This window comes from Balaenoptera musculus, chromosome 6, assembly GCF_009873245.2.
Source record: "Balaenoptera musculus isolate JJ_BM4_2016_0621 chromosome 6, mBalMus1.pri.v3, whole genome shotgun sequence".
Classification (NCBI taxonomy): domain Eukaryota; kingdom Metazoa; phylum Chordata; class Mammalia; order Artiodactyla; family Balaenopteridae; genus Balaenoptera; species Balaenoptera musculus.
Window position 1 is genome coordinate 66,004,580 of NC_045790.1, and position 24,227 is coordinate 66,028,806.

At 46.8% G+C, this 24,227-nt stretch overlaps 1 protein-coding gene and 1 long non-coding RNA gene across 2 annotated transcripts in view; one reads left to right on the forward strand and one right to left on the reverse strand.

Moving 5' to 3' along the window:
* Positions 1-24,227, reverse strand: part of LOC118897172 — a 124,589-nt gene that overhangs the window by 62,072 nt on the left and 38,290 nt on the right. The gene's annotated exons all lie outside the window — the stretch shown is intronic.
* Positions 1,036-21,664, forward strand: FXN (frataxin). Its single transcript, XM_036856087.1, has 5 exons — positions 1,036-1,230; positions 7,939-8,036; positions 11,385-11,505; positions 17,423-17,520; positions 21,200-21,664. The coding sequence occupies exons 1-5, from the start codon at positions 1,063-1,065 to the stop codon at positions 21,360-21,362; spliced, it is 648 nt and encodes a 215-aa protein (XP_036711982.1). The 5' UTR covers positions 1,036-1,062; the 3' UTR covers positions 21,363-21,664.

Genomic DNA, 24,227 nt, shown 5'->3' on the forward strand with positions numbered 1-24,227 from the left:
GGCTGCTTAGAATTACCTGAATGCAGGAAAATGTCTCCCAACCAAAAGAATGCCCTGTCAGAGAGCCAGTCAGATCCCACCTCCTTTACCCTATTTTTCAAGGCCCTGTACAAATGCCACTTCCTCCAAGAAGACTTCCCTGACTGCCCCCACCCCTAATTGTATATACTCTCCCATGCAACACTGACACCCATTTAACACTTGTCTTTGTCCTAAGTATTTATACGAGTGTCTTATCTCCTCTATTCACAAAGTACCAAGGTGGCTTTGGTAGAATTTTAACACTTTCTATCTCCTCTTCTCACTATCTTACCCATAAAGATGATATTCTCTAGTACACATATTTGACATTTTCTAAAGCATATATAAAATACGAAAGAACTTTCACAGTTTGTATTCCTTTGCACTACACTACCTAAGCAAAATTTTATTTTAAAATGTATTAACAACTTAGTATTTATTGTGGACTTAACAGGATCCAAGGCCTGTCCAAGAAAACTTCACATAGATTAACTCATTTTATCCTTATAACAACCCTGTGAAGTAGAAACTTGTATACCCCATTTTACAGATGAGGCACAGAGAGGTTAATTAACTTGCCCACTGGCCACACAGGTAGGAAGTGGGCAGGGGACATATTTAAATCAGGCAGTCAGTCTTCTGTCCGCAATCTCCTAACTGCTGTAACCTATACTGGCGGCCAAGCAGCTTCAGGACCCCACCCCGTTCACAGCAAAACTGCAGCTCCCAAAGCCTTTTGTATAGAATTCGTCAGCAGCGGGTCACTAAGCTGAAGTCTCCGAGGTCAGGGACCTTGGTTAAGCATTCACTATGTTGCCCAAGGGGTAAGCCCCCTGCTTTGCACGAAACAGGTTCTCTATCTATTTTTGTTAAATGCAGAAATAGAGCAACGCAGGGAAGCTCTTCCTAAAGTCTAACTTCTGGTCGTTTCCCAAGCCTGCAGAAAAGGGAAGCTTGCGACTGCAGCTGCAACCCGTGACCACCAGGTGGCGCCCGGCGTCCCCGGAGCAGGAGGCGGAGCGGCCGCAGATCGCGAGGAGCATGTGGACGCTTGGGCGCCGAGCGGCTGCCAGCCTCTTGCCCCGCTCGGCGCCCCCGGGCTCTGCCCAGGCCCGCGCCGGGGCCCCGCGGCCAACGAAGGACCCCCGGCTCTACGGCTGCCGGGGCCTGCGCACCGGGACCGCCGCGGCCGGCACACCCAGCCAGCCCGTGAGTATCCGCGCGGGCAGCCGCCCGGGCCGCACGCCGGCGTGGCGAGGCCGCGCACGCCGGGGACCCGCCGGGCACGCGCACCGGCTCCAGCTCAGGCTAGGGAAGGGCGGCGGCGGCGGCCGCCGTGCATTCCCCAGTCTTAGTTTCTCCCGGTTACAGCTGCACTGGCTTCCGCTTTCTGGTGAGAAGAGATTGTATCCTGCAGAGCAACTGCGGGAACCGCGCGGGCAAACGCAGGGAGGCTTGGGCGGGCATCGGCTCTTAGGGACCTATGGTGGCTCTAAGCTTGTCACTTCTCTTTGCGAGAACTTTAATAATATATGCCAGGTACTATAATATACATATATGTATATTATCTATAATATTAGCATGCTGTAAATATAGAACTACTTCAGTAAAATAGTATATATATATATATATATATATACACCAATGTAATATTGACAGTATATGAGTAGCAATACTGTCAGAGCGATGTTTTCAAGCATGGGCTTTTATGAACGAAACGCTTTCAGCGAGAGAGGTAAAGATGTCAAAGTTGTGGAGCACAGTAGCTAGAGCAGCAGGGCTTTTGGATCGGACCTGGGTTCGAGTCTGGCCCCTGGACTCAGCAGAGCTCGGGGACGTCAGGGGAACCCAGAACCTCTCTGAGGCCTGCCTTCTTTTTCTGTGAAGGGGAGAGTACCCATTTTGCCGAGCTGGCATGCAGTTTAATTAATGTATAAAGTCTTCAGCACTTAATTGCACTTATCTTCCCTCGCGGGGATACAAAGAAATACCTGACCCGGTTACTCCACGACTTGAAAGGAGGAAGCCCAAAGAAAGGCTGTAGGGTTGAGAAGGTTACACGGGAGGATGGAGGTGGTGTTTAATCAGGGTCTGAAGATGGCAGGGGACGATGAGGGGCTCTCAGAGTAGAAAACGGCGTGGATAAAGGCCAGGAAAGTGGGCGATGATCAGCTCTGAGTGGCTGGTCCGCTGGATGGATTGTGGATGGTGAAGGAGGCAGGTGAAATCCAACCCAAATTGTTCACGGAGCTCCGGAATTTGGACTTTAGGCCTCCACCTCCCGCGGACGTGTGTTATTTGACCCTGTTTGAAGAAACACTGGGACTGGTTGTCAACACTCAAAGCTGGAATCACGGATTTCCCCCTCTTCTCAGGAAAACTAGGTAGTTACGGCCATGCTGGTCCCATGATCCCCTTCTGCAGAACGCCCACGTTTATTACTCTGCTCCTTCTCTCTCACCTGGAGCTGCCCTGACGTGCCCTTCCACGCCTGCCTGTGTCCTCACCAGTTTTTAATTTAGGAGAGTGACAAGATATGGCGTGGTCTTCTGGACGGTACCTAGTGGCTGTTAAGGGCTGTTGATTCAGAGGCGCACCCGGGAGGTGGGCACTTGGCACATACTGGGATTTGGGCCACTGGAGGTTGCTAGGTGGTGAACAACCTAGGCTACCCATTGGGCCCCTTTTTCCATAGTTAATCGGGTTGGTTTAACCTGTCTATTCCGCAGTTCCCTTGCACATCTTCAGTACTTGTGGAGTTGGCTGGATGACAGTGGCAACTGGAATCACGATCCTGTTAAATTTTTTTAAGGCCTTAACTGTCCTCAGGTTGATCCCTAAAGTCCCTTGGACTCCATGTGGGTCCTGATGACTTCTGACCCAAGATCATTTGGGGAGTTCATTTGGGGACCCTTTTCTCCGGCTTTATTTTCTCTACCCACTGCTTCTACTTCCACAGCAGAAGTAGAATGGGAGCCACCTGTGCAATAAGTTTTCTAATAGTTACATTGGGAAAGTAAAAAGAAGCAGGTGAAATTAATTTCAACCATACATTTACGTAACCTAGTATAGCCAAAATGTTACTATGTCAACAGGTAATCGATACTGAAAGATCATTACTGAGATACTTCACATTCCCTCATTCTTGTACTCATTCTTCCAAATCCAGTATGGATTTCACACTTCCATCCCTTGTCCATCAGATGTTAAACTGAGTTTACTGTGGAAATACTTGATGTATATTTAGATTTTATAAAATTCACAACTGAAAAAGTAAATTCACACACTTGAGTTGTCCCAAACATATTTTAAATTTTCCAGTAACCTTATTGAGTATCATTTTTAAACTAAAATTAAGTGAAGTTGAAAATCCAGTTCCTTGGTCACACCAGCCATGTTTCAAGTGCTCAGTGGCCACGTGTGTCTGGCGGCTACTGTGTGCACAGCTTTGGAGGTGAGCAGATTTAGCTTCTGGTTGTCAGTTCTCAGTTCCAGCTGCTCATCGGAACCCAGGATCCACAGAAATGCCTTGTAAGCCTGCAGCTCACAGCCCTCCACTGCCTGCCTTATTCACCCCGAGGCTTGGAGAAGACCCTGCTTCCAGCAGGCGGCCTCCGACCCTAATAATAAGAGAGTGTGACAGTGACGGGGTCTCTAACCTTTCCCCTTTAATGCTGGAGGCAGCTCCAAGGAGGAGATACCTAGGTGCCACTGCTCTTAAACAACTTCAGAAGCTCCTGCTGCAGCCCCTTCTGCATACCTCGGAAGGTATTTAGGCATCTATTAATTTTTCTAGAGCGACATGATCGTCACTTATGACCCCATGGCCTTTGCCTGGGTGGGTTATGCCCTACTTCACTCTAAATTCATTGTTATTGTCTTCCACAGACAGTATACATGACTCTAGATGTAGAATCTATACACAAAAGTATTTAAAATATCCATGGGCTTCCCTGGTGGCGCAGCAGTTAAGAATCCGCCTGCCGATGCAGGGGACACGGGTTCGAGCCCTGGTCCGGGAAGATCCCACATGCCGCGGAGCAACCAAGCCCGTGCGCCACAACTACTGAGCCTGAGCTCTAGGGCCCGTGAGCCACAACTACTGAGCCCTAGTGCCACAACTACTGAAGCCCGCACGCCTAGAGCCCGTGCTCCGCAGCAAGAGAAGCCACTGCAATGAGAAGCCCGCGCACCGCAACAAAGAGTAGCCCCTGCTTGCCGCAACTAGAGAAAGCCTGCACGCAGCAACGAAGACCCAATGCAGCCAAAAATAAATAATAATAAATAAAATAAATATTTTTTAAAAATCCGTATTGTTTAAAGATTAATAACAAACTCCCATGTTCCCACCACTAGGTTAAGAAATTGAATATGGAGTGTTCCAGGGACTTCCCTGGTGGTCCAGTGGTTAAGAATCCACCTTCCAATTCAGGGGATGTGGGTTCGATCCCTGGTCGGGGAACTAAGATCCCACATGCCTCGGGGCAACTAAGCCCGCGTGCCGCAACTACTGAGCTGGAGTGCCGCAACTACTGAGCCTGCACGCTCTGGAGCCCGCACACAACTAGAGAGAAGCCTCTGCGCTGCAACGAAGAGCCCGAGTGCTGCAATGAAAGATCCCGCATGCCCCAACGAAGATCCCGTGAGCCACAACTAAGACCCGATGCAGCCAAATAAATAAATAATTTTTTTTTTTTTAAATACAATATTGAGTGTTCCATGAAGGCCTGGTGCTCTTTCCGTTACAGCCCGGTCCTCCCTGAGAGGAATCTGCTCTCCTGAATTCTGTCAGGCATCCCCTTCTCAGAGTTTCACCTCCTGTGTATGTCTCCCTAAAGCATGTACCATTCATTGGAAAAAACCATTTTGCTGTATTTATTGTGCTGTGCCTTACTCCTTGTGATCAGTGTTGTCGTGATCAGTGTTTGAGACTCAGCGACACTGATGCACACCGTTGTCATTTATTCGCTTTGTCCTGCTGGATGGTAGCCGTTGGGTGAGTATGTCACACCTTGTCCAGGCTCCTCCCGTGACATCCGGCTGAGCCCAGTGAGCTGCTCTTGCAATGGTGCTGCACTGGGTGCGCCCGTGCGTGGACAGAACCTCCTCTTGGGTGAAGCCCTCAGACTGGCATTGCTGAGCCAGGGGCCAGCAGATATTCCACTCACTAGATGCCAAGAGTGGTCGTGCCAGTTTGTCGTCCCCAGCAGTGGATGAGAGCTGATTCTCTCTTCAGGCTTGTGGTTTGACAGGGCCCAGGAGACCGAGGGGACCCTGGGGTGAAGGCTGGCCTCCCTGCTGACCACCAGGCCAGGGCTTAGTTGAGTCGTGTGGTTCCAGGGCCTGAACTTGAGCCTGTGGGCCCAAGAACTATCTAGTATTTCCTCCGATGTCTCCCATGAGCCAGCCCGGTGCTGCGCTCACGGAGTCACTGAACCCTGGAGACTCGAGTAAGCAGACCCACACAAGACACATAGTCCGATGGCTCCAGGTGATGTGGCCACAGAAGGGGTGGCCCTGGGTGGCTCCCCACCGTGAAATCCATCTGCCTCCCTTGGGCAAAGGCCGGATTTTGCCTCTCTGGCCTCCTACCTCTTCACACTTCCGTTGACATGCTTCAAAATGGAAATTGACGGAACCCTCAGGCCCCGTGTTTGGGATATTGACGTCCTCTTGTTGGATCCTCATAACCAGTCTGCAAGGATGGTACCATCATCCCTACCTTCAGAGGAGGAAGCAGAGCTTGGGAGGGTTAAGCAGTTACCCAGGGAATGTTAGATGGGGAAAGCAGGTGAGAGACAAGACAGGGAGTCTTTGGCAACTGTTCCTCTTGTGATTCAACACAGCTGAATGACGTCTTCTACTCTGGCTGTGAATGAGTACACCAGCCCTCCCACCAGACCATCAAAGATGTAAAATTAAAAGACAAAAACAAGAGAGAAGGGAAATTGACTGAGGTGAGCCCTGCGTTCTCAAACACCTCCCCTCCGTGTCTGGAGTCCTGTATCATTCCCTGGATGTGATTCTTTCCTTTGGGGCCCAGACCTTGGGTCCAGACAGCATGGGTTCAAATCCCAGCTCCCCCAATTTGTGTGTTTGTGTGACTCTGGGCAAGTTACCCTTCCGTGCCTCAGTTTCCTCATCTGTAAAATACAAATACAGTCGATCCTCCTTATTCCTGCATCCTCTACTTGTGAATTCACCTACTCACTAAAATGTATTTCTATCCCCAAAATTGATACTCAGGGCACTTTTGTGGTCATTCTCGGACGTGCACAGAGCAGCAAAAAATATGAGTCACCTCCACTCACATGTCCCTGGCTGAGGTCAGACAAAGTGCCGCTCTGTCCACTCCTCAGCTCCCACCCTGGAAACAAGGGTCCTGTTCACAGTCTGTTTGGTGGCGCGTTTTTCACATTTTCCTGACTTTCGTTTATAATTTCACTGTTTAAAGTGGCCCGCAAGCATCGTGCTGAAGTGCTGTCTAGTGTTCCTCTGTGCAAGAAGGCTGTGATGGGCCTTAGGGAGAAAATACATGGGTTGGAAAAGCTCCGTCCAAAGCATGAGTTCTAGCGCTGTTGGCTGTGAGTTCAGTGTCAAGGAATCAACAATATATATTAAACAAGGCACCTTTGAACAGAAACACATGTAAAACAAGGTTATGCATTGATCATTTGGTGAACATGTGACCAGAGGCTCACAGGAACCTCTCCATATTTCCCTTAGTAACTTGCTAATCCAGTGTTTGTGGCAACTTTATAGGACATCACTGTCGTGAATAATGTCTGTAAATAGTACTTCCCTCATTAGAATGTAATGAGGACTGAGTCCCTTTGTCTAAAGTCTGAGGACGCTACCCCGCTGATGGTGAACACTCTAGAATGTGCTCTGGCGATACTGTGCTTATCACGGCCGCTCTCTCACTTCTCCCTTCTGAGCCAACGTTTTTAAACGGCCATCTGCGTTCTGCACCCCCATTTCCTCCGCTCACTTCTCAGCCTTCTCCTTTCTCAGCTTGCCCAGGGCCCTGATGGCTCAAGAGAGTAACCACAGCCTCTGCCCCCTTCTCGTAGTGGCAACCACAGTGCTCTTTGGAGAAGGTGAACCTTGCCACCAACCTCAGGAAGCCCCTCGGTGCCTTCCTGGGAGGAAGTCCAGCAGCCCACCTCTCCATCACTCCCCTGCCGTCTCCGCTCGGCTGTACCATTTCTCTCTCCGTCCAGACCTCCGTCCCCTCCACCATCTCTCTGGCTGGTCCGCCTGCCTGGCAGTCATCAGCTCAGACCCCAGTCCTCAGAGCCGGGCTCCAGGACACTCAGCAGTTACGTATTGAAAGAAAGCAGTGGGTCACGGTGTCCCCTGCAGATCGTGTTAGTGAGATCTGTCACATAGCCCTGCAGGCACAGCCTCTCTTCTGGACACCTGCTATCTGTTGTTACTCACTTTAGTCACATTCTAAGAACTTTGCTGACACTTCCCACCGCACCCCCCAACCCCCCCTGCCCCCCTCCCGCCCTGCCACCCCATCCCAGTCCGGAGCAGTGCTGCCAGCAGCGCCTCCCGTGGTGGTGGGTGTGTCCCGTCTGTGCCACGAGCCACAGGATGCCACAGGGCACCCGAAACGTGGCCGATGGGACCGAGGAACTGACTTTTAAATTTTTATATTATTCAATAAATTTACATTTATATAGCTGCCTGTGGCTTGTGGCTACTGATTTGGACAGCACAGGCTTAGAGAGAGCCCAGGAGAGCGCAGTTTGACGCACTAAAAGAAGGCGAAAAATTTTCCTGAGAAAGATATACTCTGAAAAACTTTAACCTCGTTACTCCCGAATGTAGAAATAGTGATATTCAAACTGTGCATTAATGGACTGTATGTTGAAAAATGGTAACGTTCTTCTTCACTTTGGCTTTTAGAGTCTGAGCCTCTGCTGCCTCAACCAGATCCTGAATGTCAAAAAGCAGTGGGTCTGTTGGATGAATTTGAGGACAACGGGAACTTTGGGTGATGCTGGGTGAGATAAAACGCCTTCCACATCAGAGATCTCTTCCTCCCTCTCCCTCTCTCTCAATATACAACATATGCACACATACACATACTTCTTTTTTTTTCCTCTTCTCTTACCTTTTCTAACAACGATAACAACAAAAAAAAAATCAAAGAAAACCGAAACCCATCCCACAGAAACCCATCCCATCTGTTTTCTCCCTGAGCAGCAGCATTCATAAGCGTCTTTCCACATCACTACTTACCCACCGCATTATTTTTAATGAAATAGTATTAAGTTTTATGGATGTACCATAATTCATTTAACCCATCCCCTACTGCTGGACATTTAGGTTGTTTCCAGAGTTTTGTTATTATTCTCTTTGACATCTTAGTAGTTAGGGCAGGCCAAGCTTCTGTAACAAATAGACCCAAAACTGCAATGGCTCCAGCCAGGAGTGGTTCGTGTCCCCCTCTCTGTCGGTGGGGGGTGGCCAGGCCTCTGTGAAACGATTCAGGGAGCCGGGCTCCCTCCACCTTCCTATCGCCTATCAGCAACTTACTGTCCTGTGCAGATCGAGGCCAGGTCACTCTGTCCAGCTTCCACTCCACAGAAAGGGACAAGAGCATGGAAGGTCTGGAGGTGACATCTGTCCCTCGCTCACATTGTAGCAGGAAGGACTTAGTCCGGGGGCCCCAGCTAACAGCTGGGGAGGCCAGGAAATGTAGCCCAGCGGGTGCCTGGAGGGAGGACGCAATGGGTTCCGGGGAAAAGCTGCCAGGCACCGCTGCAGCCCACTGCCCTGTGCCTGTATCTGCAGGGACTCTCCTTCCACACACACCCCCCGGCTGCAACCACAGGACCGTGCAGTCACTCTTCCACCCCGAAGGCCGAGGTGTCCAGCAGCAGTGGGACAACCCCTGCCCTGGCTCTGGGGGACTTCCGTCCATGAAACCCTGGTTGGAGGCTCTTCCTTGTCCGTCACTCCCCATGGCCGCAGGGGAGGCGGGCGGTGGGACCTGTGACCTCCTTGGGCAGACTCTCTGCTACTGTCTCCCAGTCCCTCCAGGCAGTCCTCTGAGGTTGGGTGGGACCTTTGCAGGAAGCCCCAAGTCCAGCTTCCTTCTTCAGGGTCTACTTCTGGCCTCTGGGAAGCACACCTTCGTCCTGCCGTGCTAAGGACAGCCCACTTCTGCCATGGCCGCCCTGCCATTGACAGGTAGCACCTGTCAAGCTCTTGACTTTGGACTTTATGCCTGAGTCAGGGGTGCCTTTATGTTCCCCAGGCTCCTCCAGGCACATGTCAACCTCTCCTGGTTCTCTCCAGGTCCCCCTCCATCGGCTGTAGCCGAGGAGAGGGAGAGGGAAACGTCCAGCACCGCCCCACCGCAGACCCCCCACTTGCCATGTCCTGATCAGCCCTGTAGCCTTCCCCACCTTGTGCCCTTGAGGTGGGTGACGGGCTGGGTGGGGGAGGGGCCATACTGCAAACCTCTGTCTTGCACTGACTGTCTGGCAGCCACTGGTGTCTTACTGGGGCCACTTAGAAACTCTCAGATGATGGAGCTGTCCAAGACGCCTCTTGTAACCTACAGACATGTCCTCACCCGGGCGCAGAAGCTCATACAGGGAGGTTTATAGCAATTTCCTTTGTCATAATTTACATACCGTAAATTTCACCATTTTAAAATGTACCATTCTGTAGTTTTTAGTGTCCTCGGAAGGTTGTGCAACTTTCACCACTGTCTAATTCCAGAACATTTTCATCACACCAAAAAGAGACCCCATAACCATTAGTAATCACTCCCCATTCCTCCCTCCCCCAGCCCCTGGCAACCACTAATCTACTTTCTGTCTCTATGGATTTATAGCAATTTCAAAAAATTAAAAAATAGTATCTATACAGGAATGTCTCCAAGTTATAAGTATACAGGCTTGATAAATTTTCAAAAACTGAAGATACCATGTAACTCAAGAAATGCTTCGAGAAATAGAATGTTACCAGCCCCTTGAAAGCAAGCCTCTGCTCACTTCTAGTTATTAACCCCTCCCTGCCCCAGAGCAGCACCATTCTGATTTCCAATAGCATGGATTAGTTTTGCCTGTTTTTTAACTTTATACGAATGATACCATCAAATATAAATATGTCTGTATGTGGCTTCTTTCAATCACCATCAAAAGAAGTGTTTCGTCCACATTGTTATATTTATAGACAATTCTGTTTTGCACTGTAGTGTTCCATTTTATGAATATATCGCAATTCATTTATCTATGGTATTTCCTACGGATACTTGGGCAGTCTCCAGTTTGGGCTGTTGGATAGTTCTGCTATGAACATTCTAGCATGGTGCATGTCTCTTGGTGAACTTGGGTATGCATTTCTTTTTTTTTTTTTTTCTTTTTTTTCGAGCAATTACAATATTTATTAGGTATCAAATTGTATTATACAATTCTATATTTCTGTCATCTGAATTATTTTTTTCTAATCGAAATTGGTTTTGGTCTTTTCACTGCTAAGGAAATTTATATTTGGGTATGCATTTCTGTTGCATAAATGGCCAAGAGTGGAACTGATGGGTCATAGGATATGAATATATTCAATTTTAGTAGAAGTATCAACAGTTTTCCAAAGTGATTGTCCAGTTTACTTGCCCATCAGCAGTATCTGAAAGCTCTGGTTACTGCACTTCCTGGCCAACTCTTCATATTATCTGTCTCTTTCATTTTAACCATTCTGGTGGTATCTCAATGTGATTTTTTAATTTGCATTTTCCTGAAGATTAACAAAGTTGAGCCCCTTTTCATATGTTCATTGCCATTTGGATATCTTTTTAATGAAATCTGTTCAAGTATTTTGCCCATTTTTCTATTGGATTTTCTTTTCTTATTGATTTCTAAGAGTTCTTTACATGTTCTAGATATGTCCTTTTTCAGATATATAGAATAAAAATATTTTCTCCCACTTTGTGGTTTGCCCAACAAATTTTAACAACAAAAGCAATGGAAGCAACCTCAGTGTCCTGCTGAAGGGGACAAACTGAATGAATAACATAAGATAAAATACTATGAAAACTGTATGTGCTAATATGGAACAATTTCCAAGACATATGAAAGGAAAACTGCAAGGTGCTTCACTTATATATTTAAAAGAGATTGCTCATCATAGCTGACTCTGGGATGGGGGCTGCCTATTTGGGAAGAAAGGCTTACTTCTCTGTAAACCCTTTGATGCTGTTTCAGTTTTTACTCGGTATATGTTAGATATTTTCCATCAATTTAAAAAATTTAAGTAAAAAATAAATGTGTCCATTGATGTTAATAAAACGGAGCAGTTTGGTGATTGCATGATCGGGGTTGTTTCTGTTCCCCTCACAGCCCTCTGGACGATACCACCTATGAAAGACTGGCCGAGGAGACGCTGGACTCCTTAGCAGAGTTTTTTGAAGACCTTGCAGACAAACCTTACACGTTTGAAGACTATGATGTCTCCTTTGGGGTACCTATTTGCTTCTTTTCATTCTTCTGTATCCTCCCTAAGAATTTTAGCTCACTAAGATAAAGAATTCCTCTCCAGCAGTATGCGGTTATGGATGGGACCAAAAGACTGGCGTTCTGGTGTCAGCCCTGCATCACCAGGCTTGTGACCTTGGGCAAGTCACTCAGCCTCTCTGAGCCTCACGTTTGCCTAAAAATACAGATTCTCAAGCTTCACTCAATACCTGTGAAGATAAATCAGGGAGGGACCCAGGCATGTGTTTGTGTAGCAAGACGCCTCATCATGCAGGCAGGCTAGTTCCTAAGCGGGGTGAGAGATTGGCCAAGATGTATTCAGACTAGACATGGGCCCCACTCCCGGAAATTCTCATACGGTGGTCAGGGTACAGTCCTAGGAAGCATGTTTTTGAAAAGCTCACCTGAGATTCTAATGAGCATCCCTGGGTCCCATCCCTAGGGATTTTTATTAATCAAATAAAAATCGGTCTAGGGTGTGGCCCAGGCCAGGCTTTGGGGTTTTTTAAGTTTTTAGAGTAACTCCTCGAGGATTCTAATGCAGCTGGGCGAGAACCCCAGGGCTGGATGAAACTTAAGCCCCAAATCCTAGAAGCCAGGGCAGTGCTGGTGTGTATCGACTGGCCACCAGGTGGCAGACTTGAGCAAGGGTCTGCCTATGGGTTTAGAATTATTGCTTAAGCCTTAGGGAGCAGCTCTTTTTTGCCAGTGGGAGCACATCCCCTGCAGAGGTTAACCCTCTTGACAGCAATTAATTAATACCAGAAAATGTCATGAAGAGTGCATTTGGTATTAAATCATGGAATTATTTAGGACAACCAGCTGTCAGGCTAAAGTGATAGAAATGGTATTGGATATTGCTGTTGGGGGCACTGGTTAGAAAAGGACTCCATCAGATGGGCAGGTGTCAAGCCTAGTTGTAAGGACAGTAAGGGACTTAGTGGTAACGAGGCAAGAAACGATTGAATGCCTTCCAGGTGGATTCGTTGGTCGCTGTCAGCAGCAGCAATGTCCCGGCGGGGCTGTAGACATGCTTATGCAGGCAGCCTCAGAAGGCAGAGCTACTTGGGAACCATTACAAACTGGCTTCCGGAACTTGACCATCTGTGGGATGATTAGAGCTGGGGAAGTTACAGGTCTCCTCTACCCCAGCCTCCTTACCAGGCTCTGTAACTATGGGGAAACCAAGGCTCAGGCTAAACTCTGCCACACATGCAAACCTTTAGGAACATGCCACAGAAACAGTCACACCACCTGTTCTTACAGGATTAATGAAGCCCCTGCTTGATTCAAACACTTTGCGTGAATGTTTCATTAGAAGCAAAGGTGCCAGTATTCTAGCGGCTGAATTCTGCTCACCTCACTAAGGCAGGCAACAAAAGCTTCTGCTCAGTGGCGGGTCAGGATCTTACCTACCTTCAGAGTGTCTCTCTGAAGAGTGATTCAGCTGCTGCACTTTCCAGAGTCTAAAACCCATTCTTACAAGGGAAGAGGCACCTGAGTTTTTCTAGCCAATCCATATACTGTACATTGAGTACCATTCTACTCACTAGGGAAGAAGTATTTCTAGCAAATCATTTGCCAAGTAGGAAAATCTCTAGTGTAGGTGTAGAAGGCTAATGGCATATAACAGCTCCCTCTGTAGTCTGGACTTCTAAGTACTTTGAAATGCTGTCTACCCTCGGGTGTGAATTCCTGATTAGAGTCCTTCAGGTGCTAGCAAACTTATGTATTTCACATATAAGATAATTCAGTTGAAATTACATTATAGACAGTAGAACACCTGTAACACCATTACTTGAGCTTGGTTGGAGTGCAGTCTTTCCGTGCCCTCAGGGTCCAGTTGGATGTCACCTCCTCTCTGCAGCCCTCCTAGATGCTCCAGGCAGATGCCACACTACCCTCCTTGCCCAGCGCTCTGAGGATGCCTGCACGGAGCACTGATCACCCTGTGTTGTAACTGTCTCTTTACACATCAGTTCCCACGGCTACACTGAGCTTGACAGCTAGAACACTGCCCATTCCTGGTCTCCCAATTCCTGGAACATTGCTAAGTACTTAGCGGGGACTTAATAAATGTCGATTCACTGTGTAAATGAAATGAGGCCCACCTACTTTTCCAGAACATGCTTTCATTGATGCCACTCAGCACTTAGTGCAGTTTTATCCACTTGCTACTGGCCAAATAGGCAAATGAAAGCAATACTCTAGATACACCCAGGACACGTTCCTTCAGTTTCCTCCTGGGGACTGGGAGACGTGAGCAGCTTCTTGGCTACTGTGTTGTCCATCAAGTGGGGCGGGTCACGGTGGATGTCAGTGTCTGGGTCCAGGCCTCACTCCTCACTGGTAATGGTTATCAGAGGGAACGGCCTACCAGAGCCAAAGCCCCTCCCGTCACTGGGCAACCACGGAGTCGGCTACACTTGACGCTGGAGACCGTGAGAAGCACTACACTATTTAGAGAGTTACCTCCACACTGCCTTCGTTTTTCTTCCAGGCAGAGCCCTGGCCTCTTAGACACTTTAATGAGAATTTGCTTGCTGCCATTCCTTCGTTCACTGAGTTGTCTGCATATTATTGCCATAGAGCAGAGGTTTCTTAACCATTTGGCGATCAGGACACCCTGTGAGAATCTGACTGCACTCCCAAGAAAAACATCCCTGCATACCTATGAGTACATATCAGCTTCCAGAGCTATATGCAGACCCCTGAAGACCACCTCTGGGTCCTAGGTCACACACCCCTGCTCAGAGTTAGCACTTTATTGGATATGGTGACAGAGGGCCTCGTCTAGCATCCTGCATTTGTATTTTCTTTCCGAGAGCGCTTCAGTGAATTATCTGTGAGGGCAGGTCCTTCAGCTGTAAAGGAGAGGTGACAGTAACCTCTACTTCCCCGGCTGTATCTTAGGATTCAGTGAAACAATGTAGGTAAAAGTGCTTTATATTCATTATTCTTATTCCTTAAGGGGAAGTCAGCATCTGTTTTAGGAGTGTGGGAAGCCACGTGCATATATGTGAAATTCCCTGACTCAACATGCCATTCCCATATGTGTCTGTTTCTGCGAATGAGCTGGGGACAACAGAGCCTGAGCCTTGCTATTTTTGCTTCCACTGATATTGCCTGTCGGGAATCAAGCCTCACCAGCTGTGGCCAGGGTCTATTCCAACTGGTCAGTGCCTGGGTCTCAGCAGCTGCTAAGTATTGCCTCTCTCTCCCGCACTGCCCTGCATTAAAGTCTACCCACTCTCTCAAAGTAGACACTCAGATTGCCCCTTAAGGAATAACACTAATGGACAAAAAACTCTCTTTATTTGGTCTACTTGAAGACAGTTGCAAAAGCTTTAAGAACTCCTGGGGAACCAGCAAGACAGCTAGTTTCCCTTCTCTTGCCACTTTCCTTTGGAAACGGCTTCTGGCTCTGTGGGGGAAAACATCTAATTACACACCACGAACAAGAGGGGGCGTGGTTGAGCGTTGCCTTGCATAACCTTGCCCTTCATGTGGTATGTGTGTGTTATCACAGTGCCACTCTGTTCACTCATCCACAATTTTTTTTTAATTCAGTGATATTTTGTACAAATACTGAAAATGCTAGGATGAAAAGACAGATCTGCTCTCAAGGTGCTTATAGTAGTGGAGCGAAGGGGCAGGTGACCAGCAAACAAGCTAGCAGCTCAGATGCAGTGACGAAAGCACAGAAGCTGTGGGGACCTGCACGGGTCATGGTCCCAGCTGAGGGGCGTCAGGGTAACCTTCCCAGAAGCACCTCAGCTCACCCATCAGCCCCTCGCCCTCACACTGTCTCTGAAGGAGACAGAGCAGATATTGTCCCAAGGAGACGACACAGCTGATGGGGCTTAACGCACGTCCCTAGACCTGGCCCCCTGCCTTTTCTGCTGCATCACGCACCTCCCAGGTGTAGGGTCAATGCACATTGGAGCAGTTAAGGGCCACCGATAGGTCAGAGAGAAGAAATTATGTCTTGATTCTCTGGGCCTCATATCGTATGGAAAAATAAGCCATAAACTATATATGGAGGGGGGAAGGAGTGACTGCTGATAGGTACAGGGTTTCTTTTGGGGGTGACGGAAATAGTCTGGAATTAGACAGTGGGGATGTTTGCACACTTTATGAAAATACTTTGTGGAATGCTAAAAACTACTAAATTATACAGTTGTAAGAAATTTTTAAATAAAGGAAAGGTAGTCCTAACAAAAGAGTACATGTGGGTTTCAAGAAAAAATGTTTTAAAAAGCAAACTTATGTATACTGTGATCCTAGCCCTGCATTTAAAAACTGGCAGCCGATACCTGGGCGTGAACAGCTCAGATCGCTGATTAACGGGATTGAGAGAGCGCCTCGTGTTATGGAAAGAACAGCATCTTATGGACCCGAGCAGACCTGAATTTAAGATCAGCCCTGCCCGTTACTAAGTTTTCTTTATTACCCTGTCCCTCTGTTGTCCTCATCTATAAATTGGGATAAAGATTCCTACCTCCGATGGTTATGATCGCAGAGGAAGCAGTTTTACACAAAGTGCAAAGCACAGTGCCTGGCATAGAGTAGGTACTGAAAAATAGTAGATGCTGTTTTTATTGATGTTTGCATTTTATTTATACCACCTGTATTCCCAATGCCTCTATAATTTTGCTACGTTTCTTTTTTAATCAGAAAAAAAATTATTTAAAAAATAACCCAATAGTGTCCTCCCCATCCCATGCCTATCAGTTATATTATTATTGACACTTTCTCCACCATGTTTTGTTTGTTTGTTGTTTATTTTTTTCCATACTGCTTGTGGGATCCTAGTTCCCCGACCCGGCGAGCGATGGAACCCGGGCGACCTGCAGTGGAAGCACGGAGTCCTAACCACTGGACCACCAGGGAATTCCCTCCACCTTTTCAACAGCTCTTTATGTTTGCAAACCTAACACAAAACTTTTTCTAAGAACCACTGCGGGACCCCTTGGTGAACAGGGGCTCTGAAAGGCACAGAGAAAGGCTGCCTGTCCGCGGGCCGTGCAGGGGATGGGGAGCAGCGAGGCTCCCCGTTCACCAGCTCAGCCGTGTAGCTGTTTCTTTAATATCCTGCACATTCTAGAGAGACCTCAGGCCTTGGGAGTAAAGGGCTCCTTTGTTGAAAGAGAGTTTTCAAATTTAAATGAGCATTTATTGGGCAAAGGTGGACCAGCCGGTCTTTTGACGAATTCAAGGCTCCTGTAGAGGAGAATAAAGCTGGAGAGGGGTATCTGAGAAGCTTGTGAGCTGGGTGGGAAGGGTCTGGAAATAAGAACCTTAGCCTGGAGTGTCAGCCTTCTGCTGGCAGAGCTCAGGCTACTGCTCTTCTGAGACCAGCAAAGCAGGTGGTTTGATTATTTCCTTCTCTCTTGCCTTTTTTCCTTTCTTCGGTCGTGAACTTGGCCTGCCCGATGTTTGTGCTGACTGGGACGTCGGAAGAGTTGGTGTCTCCATTTTTTAATGTCTCTAGTATGTTCTGGCCGGTATTTGAGGAACCAAGGCAGCAATAAGGATGCGGATCCTTTTGTTTGCCAGCTGCAATACCTCTGACTAGTCACTTAACACTCAGAGCTCCTGTTTCCTCTCCTCAAGAGGGGACTAAGGATATTCTCACCTTGCCCACCTCATAGGAAACGAGGAAAAGCACTGTGAGATTTAAGTGTCATTGTGATTAATCATAGTCTGATTCTGAGAGCAGCGCTCTCTCTGCGTTACCTCCTAATTCCAAACGCTAAATTAAAGACAGTTCTTTATGGTGTATGTTGTGTACCTGTATAAATGCAAAGTGTTGAGATATAACAAAATAGGAGGCAATTATGACACAGTGATAACTTTGCCTTGTTTTATTTTCTTCATGCTTTTTCCATCTGATGCACCAGAGTGGTGTTTTAACAATTAAACTGGGTGGAGATCTAGGAACATATGTGATCAACAAGCAGACCCCAAACAAGCAAATCTGGCTATCTTCACCATCCAGGTACGTTCAGAAGTCAAAATCTCTCATTGTTTAGCTTGTTCGAAATGAGACTTTGTGGACCATTTAAGAAGTGTCACCCTCATGTGTTAGCAGCTGTGTAAGTGAACCTTTCCTGATGTTTTACAGCATGTCTCATGCTCAGTAGGAAAGTTTACTGTGGTTCTATCACTTCTGTCTGGTGATTATGTGGTTCTAAAAGCAGATAGTGGGACGTTAACAAGATGTAAAGTGAAAAATTTTCGGAGCCCACCTTGACAGTTTTTCTCTACTAAATCATTGCCGTGCCTTTGAAAAAGCCACTTTTGCTTTTACAGCATCTGAACAAGTTGCACTTTGTCTTCAAAGTTTGGCCTCTGGTTCATTTTGAGCATCTCAGTTAAAAGTCAGTTTAATTCCATTTGCAGAATTGGGCTGTGTACTCTGTGGAGGTGGGAGGGTGTTTTAAACAGCCCTTCTAGGGCTTTTCATCCCTCCTGCCTTTTCCATTGATGTGCTTTCAATCTAGCGGAATAAAAGGTTGTATTGGAGACAGTCTGTACTGCGTCTCAAGGCCTGAGAACATGCAGGGAGAGAGGGTCCCTCATCCCTCTGGCTGCTGTTGAAGTGGTTGTAAGACAGTAAAAGAGACGCCCACAAAAAGCTCTCAGACCGGCCTTCCTGGTCACTCATTAGCACTTCCAAAGAGAACGCATTGACTGTGAATTGGGAAAGGCCCAGATATAAACAGCATGGAAGTCTTTGAAAGCCTCACGGTTTTTGCATTTAAAAAAAAAAGTATTTAACTCTTCTTCTGCCCCAGTGTTGACATCACTTTTAGGCAGTTAATATTATACTGTTTATGGTGCTGTAATGTGTGATTCTTCGTTCAAAATAAATAAAGCATTAGGCCTCCTTCATCCCAGCCTCGTCTAGGAAGTATGTTATAATTCAAGAAAAACAACTCCAAGGAATCACTGTCATTTCTAGCGAGGCCCTTATTCACAGATGGTCTTGCTTTTAGATCCAGGTAGTTTACTTGAAGTTTGGCAGGGGTTGGGGAGTTACCCTGGGAGGGCCAATTAGCCTGTTCTCTTTGGCCTCAAACAGTTGCCCTGACCCTAACTGCGGCCATGCACAAGGGCTGCAGTCTTGTCCTTCATCGTCAGAGGAACCAGTACGAGAGAAACTGGCTGGATCAGCTCAAATCCAGCCATCAGCTTTGGGAATCAGTGGCTTTGTAAATAGCAGGCAGGGCAGCAGAACCAGCTGTGATGGCTGCACTAACAGAATTCCCTCGTGTTGTATCTTGAGACAGAAAAAGTCCTTATAGCATTTGGACACACCTACCAGCAATAGGATCCTACCGCAGGCATGTTTAGAAAAATCTACTTCTGGATAATAAGAAATTCCGAGAAATTCCAAGTTTTGTTGTTTTTTTAAAATCTGTAGTTCATGATGGGAATCTGGAAAGAAAATCTGCCGAGCAGCCACTTACTATCATGGATACTCTGTTCCTCAAAAAAAAAAAAAGAAAAATTTATTTTCCACTCAATTTTTCACGTTGGTCCAAAATAATCCTTCCAAGGGCTGCATTTCTGATATTTGGGGGGCTCTTTAATTGACAGCGTTTCAGGTCAGAGGAAACAGTGGCCTTACCCCATGACCTTGCTTGAGGAGATTGTAGGGTGGAGTCAAGGAGAGGTCTGGGTGGGCAGCTGGACGGCCGAGGCAGCGTGGAGGGGCCTGGAGGTTCTCACGCTTGCCTGGCATCCCGGCAGCAAATCGGAGTCCAGAGCCAAGGGAGCGTTCTCTGGATTTGGCCCAGGTTATTATGCCTTTACGTGTTCAGCTATTTGTGCATATTAGACAAAAGTCCAGTGCTTTTGCTTTGTCCCTATTATCATTATCCCCACTGTTAAGTAAGTGTTCAAACCCCAGCCTTTGGCTGATAATACAGAAATCCTTGATGTTTTCCTAACCCCCCAAAGATGCTTCCCTTCTAAGCTTTCCTCGTCCCTGGCAAACCCGTCCCGGTCTTGGACTTCGGAAAAGCTCCCCTGAGTGTGTGCAGGTGGACTCAGGGGCCCCTTCCTTCCCGTGGGCTCTCAGCATCCTCTGCTCCTTTGTCCATCAAGGCGTCATCATGTAGCACCATTAGCTGCTGGCACTGATCTCGGGTGGCCTCGGCCTGCAGCGGGTTGAAGCAGGATTTCGGTTCCCGGCCAGAGATTGAGGTCAGGCAGTGGCAGTGAGAGCGCTGAATCCTAGCCACCAGACCACCAGGGACCAGTGGCCAGTGACAAGGCCCTGGCCCGTCAGCTGTGTAGAAATGAATTTCCACATAGAGACGGAAAGTAGTGAAGCAAGTAAAGTGTTCATTAGGAGGAAACAGAGTACAGTACGTGTGGATACACACACTTGCGGGCTCAGAGAGAGAGTCGCGCCCTTGTGGTAGTTTGAATCACGTTTATGGGGCATTTCTTCCAGGTTTCCTTTAACCGATCATCTTGCTTTGCCTGGTTCTGAGTCCATATTTGGTATATCTCAGGGTCCTCCCCTGTGTACGTGTGCATCTCTTAACCAAGATGGATTCTAGCGAAGAGGCCTATGGGTAGTTGACATCACTTACTGTGGGGTGGCGCCCCCTCCCTTTTGACTTGCAAGGAACCTTTCTGTGCCTGTGTAGTTGGGAAGGTCTCCTTGACTTTGAGAATGAGGGATATGCGGCCTTTTGTCTCTTATCTGGGCAGGGCTCAGCTCTTCTCTCAATTGTCCTGCTATTGATATTTTGGAGTTTCTGTCCACAGGGAAGAACTCCAGGTGCTTACCCTGAGGCCTATCTATCTCCTGCCTCAGCACGTTCCGCCCCCGCCCCCCCCCACCCCACTCCACTAGGCCGAGAGGAGGTGGAATTAATGGGCACATGCTGTGTCCGTCTGGAATAATAAGACACGGCAAAACCTAGCCACACCCGGGTCCACACAAACACAGCGTTCCCCGCATAAAGTGCACGTACGGCTTGTGTTCACTAGATGAGCTTGAGATGGATGAACTAGCCCATCAAACTCTCACCTTCATGGACTTAAAATTGAATTAAGAAAACTATTTTTTTAAATAATAATACAGATGGTTGCCAGGTGCTGGGGAGAGGAGCGAATAGGGAGTAACTGCTTAATGGATATGGAATTTCCTTTGGGTGATGAAAATGTTTTGAAACTAGACAGAGGTAGTGGTTGCCCAGTGTTATGAATGTACTAAAATGATAATAATAATGTAGGTAAGGGACAAATCATGTCAGTGGTACATGAATGGCCATCATCTAAAAGACACTGCTGTGATATTTCAGGTATCATACGTGAGTTAGGAAAAGCAAAAGATCAGAATGTGATACACGGAGACTCATCAATAGGGTTGAAATGTTTTCAGGTCTTGAGAGGTGTTCTGTGAATTGTACCAGAGGATAATTGTGTAGCTGCTTTTTTTTAAATTGGAGTATAGTTGATTTACAGTGTTGTATTAGTTTCAGGAGTACAGCAAAGTGATTCAGTTATATTAAACAGACCCTAAGACGAGAAGTCAAATACATGGCTCGTTAAGTACTACTTTCTAGATCTGCACTGCAGTCAGTCAATTTCTTGGTGACAGTTTCTTCTGAAGGGCTGTTCCCGTGGACTTACTCTGACTGTGTTTTGTCCTGCAGTGGCCCCAAGCGTTACGACTGGACTGGGAGAAACTGGGTGTACTCCCACGACGGCGTGTCCCTCCACGAGCTGCTGGCCACAGAGCTGACTCAAGCCTTAAAAACCAAACTGGACTTATCTTCTCTGGCCTACTCGGGAAAAGGCACTTGCTGCCCAGCCTAACGCTAAAGACACTGAAAGCTCTAAAGCCAAGACCCCAGCTTCGTTCTGCAGCTGAATGGCTGGTCTTTTCCATTCCTGCTTTTGAGGACAGTTGCATTATGTGTAACGGCTCTGTGAAAAGACCGTGTCGCCTCCTGCCCTGCCCCTGAGTTCAGATTTTTAATTTCCGTAGGTTTCTTTGGGTTTATTGTCTGATTTCTTCCCTCACGTGATAGCCCTTATCTTTCGTAATGTCTGTATGCCCATACCTTTAATATATAACCTCACAACAAAGAAAAAGAAGAAAGACAAATTCCAGGAGGAGAAATGAATTGGCTTCACCATTCATTCTCTGAAAGACTTAACTACAAAAACTGCATGAAGAGTGGCTGGCCAACCTTGCCATCCTATCTCAAAATGAGACTCATTAAAGGGAAGCCTAAGACATTCCTACTCCTCTTGAAAGTGTAAACACTTCTAAGCCCTTTAGTATTGAAGCATCAGTGGCAACTTGGGAATTCTGAAACCGAAGACCATTTTCTGTTTGTGCTTTGTGACTGCCAGGGTGTGGCCCGCATGGGGTTAACACAGGGAGATGTGGTGCTGTGTCTTCCATATGTGCATATATATGTACACACACATTTACATGTGTGTGTACATATATTTTTTTTAAATTTAAGGGTCAGTATAGAATAAGCTATTGCAACACTGGTCTGAGGACGCAAAAAATCTCCCAAAAGCCATCTCTGTAAGCTCATGGATATAGTATAATAAATGAGGTCATGGAGCTGAGGAAGTACTTGGTAAATTGTGAAAAGCCTCATAAATGAAAAGATGTTGGTGTTAATGAAAGGAACCCCGGTCTTACACTTGGCCCAGCCCAAAAGTAGTTGTCTGTCTCTGGGCAAGTTTCTCGAACTCCCTGGACCTTTGTTTCCCCGTGTTAGCAGAAAGGGTTAAACTGGATGGAATATAGTTGATTCCCAATTTAGACATTTAGTGGTCCTGTCAGGCAACTTAATAGGCCAGCTTTAATACCCTCTGTAGAGGAGATGACAGTGAACAGTTTTTTTAAGCTATAGAGTAAGTATATGGTTTTGGGTTTTGTTCTACTTGAATTTCAGTTGAATTCATGTTCAAGTAATCATCTTTTATTGTGCCATTACTGTGCTAAGCCTGGGCTGTAGGCTGAATGTTAAGGTGTTGATCCTAACCCCCAATCACAGCCCTCATAAATGAGATTAGTGCCCTTATAAGAGAGACCCCAGAGAACTCCCTCATCCCTTTCACCATGTGAGGACACAGCGAGAAGACAGCTGTCTATGAACCAGCAAGCAGGCCTTCACCAGATGCCCAGTCTGCTGGGGCCTTGATCTTGGACTTCCCAGCCTCCAGAGCTATAAGAAATAAATTTCTGTTTATAAGCCATCCAGTCTCTGGTATTCTGTTACAGCAGCCCTGATGGACTGAGACAGCCTGCTACACCATATGACCTCGTTTGAATTGTTACTGACCTGCATTTTACACATGAAGAAACCAGGGCTCAGGAACATTAAAACTCGCCCAAAGTTAGGCTCCTGTTCTGCTACTTCTTTACTAAAGCAAGATTTATTAGTGACTAGTCTATGCAAATCTGTAACAAAGGCTTTTGCAGTAGGAAAACCAAAAACACATTGCACTGTGGAAAAAACTCTTAACAATAGAACAATATAAACAAATGCTAAATGAGTATTTAAAATATAGTCCTTTTTCAAAAATAAATTATTTTTTAGTCCAGTGGAAATTTTTAAGTGGGGTAGGTCAGTACCAGTGAAAAAATAAATCGTGTGTGTGTATATGTATCTCTTGCTTCTAATGAAAGTTTCGTTGTCCCTCATTTACCTAGAACTCAGTTAAGTGGTGCGCTGTCCTATCTGGGACACAACGTAAAATTTAAAGAAGTATTTAATTGGGCTGTGGTAACATAAAAATGGAAATTAGGGACTGTGCTCTTAATCTTTTCCTTGTACAGCCTTTCAGGCCTGTTTACTTCTATTTACGTACAATTCTAACTGGTTTAATTATTTAGAGTCTAAGACCCTGGGAGATTCCCATTTAAGGCAGCGAAAAGACTGCAAGCACAAGAATAGCAGCTGGGGGAGGAATAAAAATCATGCTCTGGGCTTCCCTGGTGGCGCAGTGGTTGAGAATCCGCCTGCCAATGCAGGGGACACGGGTTCGAGCCCTGGTCTGGGAAGATCCCACATGCCGCGGAGCAACTGGGCCCGTGAGCCACAACTACTGAGCCTGCGCGTCTGGAGCTTGTGCTCCGCAACGAGAGGCCGCGATAGTGAGAGGCCCGCGCACCGCGATGAAGAGTGGCCCCCGCTCGCCACAACTAGAGAAAGCCCTTGCACAGAAACAAAGACCCAACACAGCCAAAAATAAATAAATAATAAAATTTAAAAAAAAAATCATACTATGACAAGCAAACTGGAAAAGCACCACGGTGTGCGGCCAGTGCCCCCCATACCTCGGACCCTGGGAGCATCATCTCACCTATGGTATCACCCGTAGTAAGGATGAATTCTCAGGAAAACATTGTAAATGTTCAGTATTATTTAGCATAATAATGTTAAGGGGGCAAGAAAATATATTACATAATTTTAGAAAGCGTTCTATTATGTTTCGCTTCCTGAGTGGATAGACCCTTTGCCACTAGAAAATAAATCTATCCAGAATGATTTATTTACCTCTTTGTGAAGATACAGAAAAGCACTAGGGTATGTAAAAGAGACCCTGAGTTTTTTGGTTTTTTTTTTTAATCAGAGTTTTAAAAATGTGATCCAAACTCTGCCACTTACTTGTTTGTTGACACTAGCCTCAGTTTTCTTGTCTGTAAAATGG

What these genes read in the sequence shown, in the direction of transcription:
- FXN (XM_036856087.1), top strand. Translation starts at nt 1,063, where the DNA reads ATGTGGACGCTTGGGCGCCGAGCGGCTGCCAGCCTCTTGCCCCGCTCG. An exon ending in GGAACTTTGGGTGATGCTGG is followed by an intron (nt 8,037 to 11,384) that starts GTGAGATAAAAC and finishes TTCCCCTCACAG; the next exon opens with CCCTCTGGACGATACCACCT. An exon ending in TGGCTATCTTCACCATCCAG is followed by an intron (nt 17,521 to 21,199) that starts GTACGTTCAGAA and finishes TTTGTCCTGCAG; the next exon opens with TGGCCCCAAGCGTTACGACT.